This window comes from Gavialis gangeticus, unplaced genomic scaffold (assembly GCF_001723915.1).
Source record: "Gavialis gangeticus isolate Ggan-Ray unplaced genomic scaffold, GavGan_comp1, whole genome shotgun sequence".
Lineage (NCBI taxonomy): Eukaryota > Metazoa > Chordata > Crocodylia > Gavialidae > Gavialis > Gavialis gangeticus.
Genome location: NW_017729009.1, coordinates 19876544 through 19886261, shown reverse-complemented (window position 1 = coordinate 19886261; position 9718 = coordinate 19876544). Strand labels below are relative to the sequence as shown.

The 9718-nt window shown below is 45.2% G+C and overlaps 1 protein-coding gene across 1 annotated transcript in view; it reads right to left on the bottom strand.

Moving 5' to 3' along the window:
- The window catches only part of BMP7 (bone morphogenetic protein 7), a 75349-nt gene that overhangs the window by 27975 nt on the left and 37656 nt on the right, over positions 1-9718 (bottom strand). Inside the window, exon 2 of the mRNA XM_019510204.1 lies at positions 3172-3364. Coding sequence (XP_019365749.1) covers positions 3172-3364 — 193 coding nt within the window. The remainder of the gene's footprint in view (positions 1-3171; positions 3365-9718) is intronic.

The following is a 9718-nucleotide window of genomic DNA, read 5'->3' as shown; positions in this document are numbered from 1 at the left end:
TGCACATTAGGACTGCGCAAAATTTCGCTGGCTGTTTCGTTTCAACACTATTCTGACACATTTTGATCTTGAAACAGCAAAATCAAAATGAAACAAGGGGCTTCGAAACAGCCTTGAAACAAAATTAGGGCAGTCGAACCATTTTGAAAGTTCCGAAACTTTTCAACTTTTCGAAGCAGCCCAGCTGAGTTCCCCTCCCCAGTGCTAGGATCGGGCTGGGGAAGGAAACTGAGCCCAGCTGAGCTGAGTTCCCCTGCCCAGTGCTAGGGTCGGGTTGGGGAAGGGAACTGAGCCCAGCTGAGCTGAGTTCCCCTCCCCAGTGCTAGGATCGGGCTGGGGAAGGGAACTGAGCCCAGTTCCCATACCTAGCCGGATGGATTGCAGTGCTGGGGAGCGGAACTGAGCGATGGGGATCAGTTCCCTTCCCCAGCTCGATCAGCCTGGGGAAAGGAACTGAGCCGAATCGCACAGCCCCTGCAGCCCTCCCAGGGTTGCAGCCCCTGATCTGCCGGCCGGATGAGAGAAGCTGGGTGCTGATGCCTGGGACCGGCAGCAGCACCCAGCTTCCCTCCCTCATCTGTCAGGCAGGTCGGGGATCCGCAACCCCAGGAGCTCTGGCACAGCCCACACAGCCCTCCCGGGGTTGCGGCCTCTGATCTGCCTGCCGGATGAGAGAGGCTGTTTTGAGCTTCCCCATTGCGGCCTATGGGTGAAACTTGAAACAGCGTTGAAACAGCATCACTGTTTTGACAAAATGAAACGGAACACCGGTTTCAAATCGAAACGAAATTCGAAACGAAAAGCTGTTCTGTCGAAATACAAGTCAAAATGGGACAGTGCCATTGTGCACAGCCCACACGGGGGCTGCCTTGGCACTAGGTCCTGGGAGCCAGCTAAGGGTGAGGGGAGGAAGGGGAAGGCAGGGGGGGCACGTGCAGCAGATCTCACCTGGCCCCTACACTGCTTTACATGGGGCTGAGCCCTGCCCAGGGCAACCTGCACCACGCTCCCACCCATGCCTGCTGGCACGGCCCCGACCCTGACCCTAGCCAGCGCGCACCTTCTGGCAGGGTTGCAGCTGGCTGGGTGCTGTTCTGCTCCTCTTGCCTCCAGCAGGAGCTGCCTGGCTGAAGCTTCCCCCCTGCCCACCTGGAGCAGTGCAGCAGGAGTCTTGCGAGCAGAGGGCAGCTTCAGCCAGGTGCCTCTTGCTCCAGCACACAGGGCTCCAGCTCCCAGCCACCTTCCACCCTCTCTGCTCACCTGCAGGTGGCTGTTCATCATGCTGGGCAGGCAGAGCAGGTGGAAGGTGGCTGGGAGTTGGAGCCAGAGCCCTGAGCACTGAGCACTGGGGCAAGAGCCACCTGACTGACACTCCCCCCTGCTCTGAGTGGCATAACAAGGGCAGGAGCAGGAGGAGGAGCTGCTGGAGGAAAGGGGAGAAAAACAGCCCCACTGGCCTGGGCCCTGGCCAGTGTGCGCAGCTTCCAGCGGGGCTGTTCCCAGTGCGGCTGCAGCTGGCTGGGTGCTGCTCTGCTCTGCTCCCCTCGCCTCCAGCGATGGCTCCTCCTCCTGCTCCTGCCCTGTCCTGGGGGAGAGGAGGAAGCTTCAGCTGGGCAGCTCCCGCTGCAGGAGAGGGGAGAAGAACAGCACCAGGAACAGCCCTGCTGGAAGCTGTGCACTGGTCAAGGCCCGGGCCAGTGGGCGCGGGAGGGAGCGTGGTGCGATGGGGCTGAGTTGCATGTGGAGCACTGAGGGTCGGATCCAGTCGGTTGGTGGGCCAGATGTGGCCCACGAGTCATATTTTACCCACCCTCATGACAGACTAAGGCATCCCATTCAGAAATGCATCCGGTCTTCTTGAGCAGGATGTACATGAGAACATATTTTTTGAATGGTAAAGTTGATTTATGTCCCTTACTGATTGCATAGTTAAATGACAGAGCTTTTCAAATGTTACATTCAAATGTTAACCTTGCTGCAATCTTACACAAGTTCAGAAATGGCCTCTCTTAATTAAAATAACAACAGGCTTCCTAATTCAATTGTGGGTTTTTTTCTCATAGTTTTGGGGGATCTATATTTGGCTCTGTTGTATACCTGAAACAGGGCTGGGACATCACTGCTACATGTTAAGCAGTTCTGGGGAGAAGCTTTACGGCCAGTATTTATGGAGCACTTCTAATGTACCTAAGTGTGGGGAGGGTTTTACCACTGTCAATGGGATTACTGTTTAAGAGAAAGATGCATAAATGCAGCTAACTAAGTGCTTTTGATAAATGGTCTTGAGGTTGCTGATTAATTGGGACTAAAAACAGATGAGAAAATCAAACATATGTTCTTGTTCAAGTTCCCTGGAGAATATGTCTGAGAGCATGACATACATTAATAATTGCTTGGAATGGATTTAATAGCTCGTCTAGTAGTTTTGCATATAGAAAACAATTGGTCAATAAGAAGACCATGGTGTCATCTGTCTGTGTTCATTAGGCATCTCACATGCCTCCTATAATAAAAAGCAGTAATTAAGAGATGCTATATGGCTAGAGAGGAATCATTCAGATGTGGTTTTTTCCATTCTGGGATCAATAGGCAGCAGGAAGAAGAGGGCAATTCTTTTGAAAACCTTACACTTGGAGTCTACAGTCTTATTTGTGCCTCCACCCACACAGAGACACACACAGTGCTTCTGTCCCACATCTGTATAACTGCTCTGAGGCTATCAGACAGTCCTTGCAGGACAAGAATAGTAGCACTCTGCAGTTCCATGCTATAATTCTCTTCTGTTGAATTTTCCCTCTGTGTTTAATGTCAGCACAGGAAGTCTTGTAATCCCCATGCTGTTATCACACATAGCAATCAAACAGTTAAGAGACCACTGAGTGATGCCAGCTTGTGCTCACCAAGATTTGTCGGTATTCAAAAGATAATCTACCCTCTCTCAAGTTGTTAAATGGTATAAGTAGGTTCTTCCTTAAGCTCTAGGTTGGAACAAACTTTATCTCTGCTTTGTTCTGTTCTTGGATACAGCAATACCACTTTTATCCACTGCAGAGAAACTGTTCTGGATTGACACTGGTCTAACATGTTAGTGTTAGACCATGGCAGAAGCTAGCCCCGTATTTTCACAGTCAATTCTGCAATACGGTCAGCATGTTCTTGTCAGTCACTTACCTGCCTGGGTGTTCCTGAAGTACCTGGTAGACACTGATCTGGAATGTCTCATTATCAAAGCGTTCGCGGATGTAATCCTTGTATATCCTGAATTCAGCAGCAGTCACAGCTTCCCCCTCCGGGATCCTGGAGAGATCAAACCTGAACTCCCGATAGTGACAGCGCTGATGATGGAACTCTCTGTCATGCTCCACTGAAACAGAAAAACAGCCTGTTAGCACACTGGCTTTTGTTTGGCTTCTCTTGTCTAACAAATAACTCACAAGTTGCCCCAACTGAAGAGGGCACAAACATTTGATCACATCGCTGCATCCTGCTGTTCATTTCTGAAGAATTTTCATACACGTGGAATATGAAACTAGAGCATCAGACTATCCTTAAAACAATGTTAGCACCGGGTAGTGCATTCAGCACTGCTGACCATTAAATGGCTCTTGGCAAAGCTCTGCTTGACGACGGTTCCTGGACCTTTGCCGCCGGTGATGAACAAGCTGCAGTGTGAAGGATCTAAAGCAGAAGGGTGGAATTTTTCAGAAGTGCCGATTCTTGGCCTAACTCCCTCGCTCTCATTATTTCAGTGGCAGCAGCGTGAGACCAACATGGAGTGACTCTGGAAACCATGAAAAAAGGAGGCATTCCAACTCTCAAGACTTTTCGTGGGTCATGTCCTGTGCCAGGAGAATTGATTAGGGTTGCTTACAGACATTTGAAAAAAAAAAAGAAACGCACTTTACCAGAGGAAGCAGTGCATTATTTCAGCCAGCTCTGCAGCATCTGTATAGATAGGGTGATTCATGGGGCTTTTTGGTGCTTTTATCTAAAGTTTATTCAATCAGCTGTGACATAAAAGTGCCACAAAAGCCCCACTAAAGCGCCTGATTAATAGAGATGTTGGGTGAGCTGAGTCCAACGAACCCGATGCTTCTTCTGGGCATGCACTGGGCTCGGCACGGGAGTGTGCCAAATTTCAAATAAAGGACCGTTTGGTTTGGTTTGGTTTTTAACATCTGTAAGCAGCCTACAGAATCAAAGATTTGCTTCACAATGTCTGAGCTTTGACTAAAAAATAATCCTAGTACTTAGGCTATTCAATACACTTTTAAAGGGAGTGCCTTCCTGGCTTTGCAACCAGCCTGTAAAACAGTTTTGAAATGTATAAACGACTAAATTCACATTGATGTTGACAGTGAAGTGTTATAATGACAAATTAAATGTCAATGATCCGTGCTTCTCCCAATTATTTTAATATTCACCTCATTGTTTTATTGACCTCTTATAGTACACGTAATAGGTTTTAAGTTTTTGTGCATGCACGTGTATGTACACAGCACATGGAAAACAGAACAAAATTACTCTTTCAATTACAAACTGTGCAGTTCAGCATTCATCTGCACATCTAAGTGCCTTTTTTTTTTAACTGTACTGAGACTGCAAAAAGACTTGACATTGGATCAATACCTTTTTGGTATGCTGCAAATTAGCCCCATACCCACCCGGAGTGCCGCTGCAATCTCCTTCCTCTGCCCAATCCCCTGCTCTGCTTTCTGCTTCCTGCCCTGTGCTCCCTGCCTGATCTCTTGCTCTGCCTTCTGCTTCCTGCCAAATCTGCTGCTGTGCTGTGCTGCCTGTCTCTGAGCTGTCATGCACCATGCAGAAAGGCCACTCATGCCACTTATGGAACTCATACCAGGAGTTGGCCATCCCCATACTAGATAATGAAAGCAGGTGTTTTGGTTCAGAACTTAGATCTGACCTGGTGCAAAGGATAGAGGACTATGGTCCCTTTCCGTGTACAGCATGTCCTACTTCTGATGCTTACTGGATCCAAAATAGTAGTAGTAACAACAGCTGTTTACTAACAATTGTACCATGGTAATGTCTGGAGGCTCCAGCTGAGATCAGAGCCCCATCATACTATGCACTGCACATAGTAAGAGGCAATCCCTACCCCAAAGAAGGTAAATTTAAATAGACAAGGCAAATAAAGGAAAGTTGGAAAGCATTCAAAAGGACAAAGTGACTTGCCAAAGGTTACACACAGCATGTCTTTGGGAGACCTGGGATTTGAACCAGTATGTTCCCTTGATCAACCACCTCACAGCAGCTCTGCCAGACAAATTAGCTCTTGGATTTTCTCAATAAGGTATGTGGCTTCTTCTGTAGACCTGTTGTTTTCTGGCATCCATTTTCTGCTTGTGTAAATGCACTGATTTCATTCCTGATTAAGGAGAGATTCAGGCCTGAGACTGCAAAGTGCTATTTAAATGTAGCGTGCTATTTGGACCAGTGTTCATGGTCACCCATGAAGGACCAGCAGGGTTCCCCCTCATGGTAAGCTGGATCAGGGATAGCCGTGTGGAAGCAAGTCGAAGGCCCACAGTACAGTCCATTCTGTTGTACTGCTAGAGTCAGCAGCTGGCCTCACATTCTTCTTCAGCCCATTCACTGGACTATTAGCAGTTTTGTGGCTCTTTAATTATTGCTGCATGGTAGCCATTAAGGAACTTACCAGTACAGTTCATAGTAATAGCAGGGACTCCTCTTGCAACAGTTTTCTACACATCTAATCCCAGCCCCTCCAGCTGCTCTAAGACGGAGGTAATCAAGTTGAGCAAACACTTCTGCATGTTGAAAAGCTTAAGCGTATGCTAAACGGACACGATTATTGTTTAATCCTACTGCTCAAGCTGATGTAGCCATCGGTAGGTAACTTAGTCTCGCTGCATCCAAAACAGGGTGTGTTGTGAGAATTCATTAATTTCAAATTTATTAATTTTAAAGTGATTAAAAATTCCCCATGAGCGCTAGTGACGTGATGAAAAATGCTTTGACCAGTTCCTCTGAACTATTCACAGCAAAATAAAATCGACTGTAAAGCTGGCAGAGTATGATTTCAGCCCCCGAAGAATTTGTTTGCGTAAACTATAAAGGAGTATAAAAGACATGTAAGCATGGAATGGCTCATGCAATCACAACTATTAAGGCACATATGCACATGAATATAAAACATGAGGTGTTTTTAATTATAATATAGATACAGAGCAGGTACATTCTTTTTCAGAAGCCTTCCACAGACTTTTGCTTCCAAAGTGCTTATGGATGAATTTCCAAAGGGGGTGGAGGCGCCTTTTGAATCTACCTACATACTAGCCACCATCTTGGTCAGCACTCTGAAGAGTAAAACAGGAGCCCCCAGCGCTGAAAGCCTGCATCTCAGCAGCTTCAGCTATGAGGCCAAGCTTTGTATCTGATGGCCATAATACACTGATGACTTCTGAACTGAACACAGTGGGGGTGAAAGGACATAGCACACACTTTCTAGTAGGATATATCTTTCCTCCGGATGCAGGAAGCTCATCCTAAAATCTTGAGACATGCACCTGTTCAAAACCTTTCATGCCCTGCACAGTGATAGCTAATGCCTGACCATGGGTTCAAGAAAATATGAATGCTTGTGGATGCCAGCAGAGCCTACATTTTGGTGATCTCCATCGCTGAGTTCTAGGAAAATGTGACCCGTTAGGATGAAAAACGAATAGGTCAGAGCCACAAAGTTAAGATTTCCGAAACTATGAACTTTCCCAGACTTCAGGGATGTTTGGATGCAGGGTTTTGGTTTGGGTCATCCTTAGTGTTAAAGCAAACATTCCAGTAAATCTAGTCATTAAGATCACGAAAATATGTGGATATGTGACTAAAGAAAGAATCCCAAGAAACCCTCCAACTCAGTGTTTATTGTTTTTCCCATTTTTCTTTGCACTCTGGACCGATCTGCTGACCCAGAAGTAACAAATCCTTTCAGAACTAATTTATGAGAAACACTGACCCTGAACCAACATCTGTTAGGTGACTGCAGAAAATCTCATTACATAATTAAACAACAAAATCTATGCTAAAATAATGCTAAGGGTCTGACTTGAACTCATAAAAGCAAGGCACATCATAATGAAGGCTGGAGTCCTATCCTTAATTCACATTGCTGGGCTTTGGTATTTGCAAACATATGGTATGCTACATAAGATTGTATGCTTTTTGTAGACCGTTAGCACAACAGCATGAGGTAAGCAGGGGAATGCTGAATAAGTCTGAATTTCCTGATATGGAGGGGTGTTAGCCAGACCGCTGACAATACTGCAATGTGGTTGTTTCAAGTTAATGGCTGGAGCAGTGCAGCTCGGGAGTGTTTTCAAGATAAAGAAAAAACCCATGGTTGGATTGTAATTCAAAGGTGTTTGCTGAAACAGTCAAGTTAGGAGAATTGTTTGCAGCTTTCTGAGTGTGCTTAGTTTCTCTTTAGGCTCATAAAACCCCAGTGATCCCAAGTGACACAACAGACCATAATGAGAACCTCTGGGTCCCTCCAAGGGGTGCATAATCCATTATGTTTCAGTGTCTCCCTCGGCATGGCCTATACTACCTATGGATATTTCCTGAATATCGTTACCAGGGTACAGTCTTTTTCCTGAAAAACAAGAATTCAAAGTTTCAGGTCACAGGGAGTGAAAATCATTCCCTGCCTCTGGGCCATGTGTGTCAGTCCAGCTCCTACTGGATGAGTGCCCTTGCTGGAAATCTCCACAGTAATACAAAGGATGGACTTGCCAGGTTAAAACACCGTGGCAAAGCAGTGTGAGAGGGAGCTAGTACTCCCACCCTCTCTGCTGCATCTGCCCTGTGGCCAACTAGGGAAAGTTATGTCAGTACAGGACAGCACAACCACTGGAAACAAGTTACACTGCAAAAGAGAAAATATACCCTGCCCCCCTTGCAAAAGAATAGAAATGTCTGCCTCTGTTAAAGGCACAATCCAGTCAAACCTGGATCACCTAGGACAACATGCTAAAACCATTTCAATGTTTGGCAAATTGTTTACAAATTTTGTTCATGAAATGAAGGTAATTGCATGTGCAAATGACTCAGTCTTTCCTTTTGCCTGAGCAGTTACCCAGTTCATGCACGTGGCCATCTCAAGTATGCATGCAAGCAGGAATTCAGGTTAATACATGGCTCAGAGGAAACTAGACAAGTGGGCTAAAATCCCCCCAAGGCTTGCATTGAGAAGTGCCTGATCTGCATTGCATTATAGTAACACCACAAAATCATCTTCAACTAGGAAGTCCTTTCCTCAAGTAGCTGGCTGAGAAATCAGTTTGTACAGAGGTGCTCAACCCCCAGCCCACAGCCCAGCTCCGTCTCGGGCACTGTCTCATCCAGCCTTATTCATGAAAATAAGGTAAAAGATAACCATATCTGAGAAAGCCAGATACCAACCTCTGTCTTATTTATTAGTACCTATATTAAACCTAAAAAAAAGTTTTGTATCTTCTCTATGCTTATGGCAAAAAGATCAGGAAAGGTGTTATCCTCATACTGCTGCATTCTTCTGAAAAATGTCTTTTGCTTTGTGTTCAAAGAAGATACAGTGGTCCAAATGAAGGAGGAGAAGAAAACAAGTGAAATGTGATTATATATTTACAGGGTCAGTGCCTGAGTTAAAAGGAACACAGATGAGACCTTCCTCTCTTCTTTATATAATTATACAATTCTTTATACAATCGTATTTCCTATTTACTTGACTAGCGGATAGAGAGATTTTTTATAGCTGTGCAGCAGAGCCATCATCCTACCAGGTATGTACACTTAAAAATCTGCCATTTTTTACTTCACATTGTACAATGACCCCATTTTTCCATGAGAAAAAAATGCTCATTCTGTTTCTGGGGATAGAGCCAACAACATTCAGCACCACCCATCTCTATTTTACCCTCTTTTACCATAAGCATTGAACTCAGTTGATCCTACAAGCATCAACAGAGCGACTGGTTTCATTATACAGACTTAAGCATTAACCTTTAGCATTAAGGAAACATTTACATCCAAAGCTCACTGAGGTCAATCAAGGTCTTTCCATTAACTTTCCAGTAAGTCCCTAGTTCAGCACTGCAACATTTTGCTCATTTAGGATAAGTAAATAGTTCTATGCGCAGGTAATATTGCAATGAGTATTTCGTAATAAAAGTAAACAATAGGTGAGTAGATGTTACGCACAGGCTGCAAAACTGGCACGGCAGTAGCATATCTGTATTGCAGTCTTCCTGGAATGTTTTGATGGTACACGTGGAATGCATTGTGAAATATGTACGTACCAAAATTATCACTAGCAAATGTGTCTGCTTCTATGCTTTTTATATGTCACTTTCATGTAGTTATCCCACTTATTGCAGTGATCTCATCAGAGGACAAGTCTTTTAGTCTCATTTGGAGAAATTATAATGTTGCTTGTTGTCAATTTACAATGTTCAAAAAGCGTGCCAAAAGGAATGTGCTGTAGGATGTCTGTAACTTCTTTGCTCCCAAAAAAGGCCAGAAGGGATTTGTGAAGGACTTTAATCTTGAATAGATTAAAGGTCCTGAATTCCACAGACTGAAAGATAAGTCAAAGGAAAATAGATTCCAAAAGACAACACCGCCCCAGCCAAAGCCGCCTATAAGCATGTGACAGACTCGACTTCAGCCATCAGCAGAGTTGCCTGTGAAACCTGTCAGG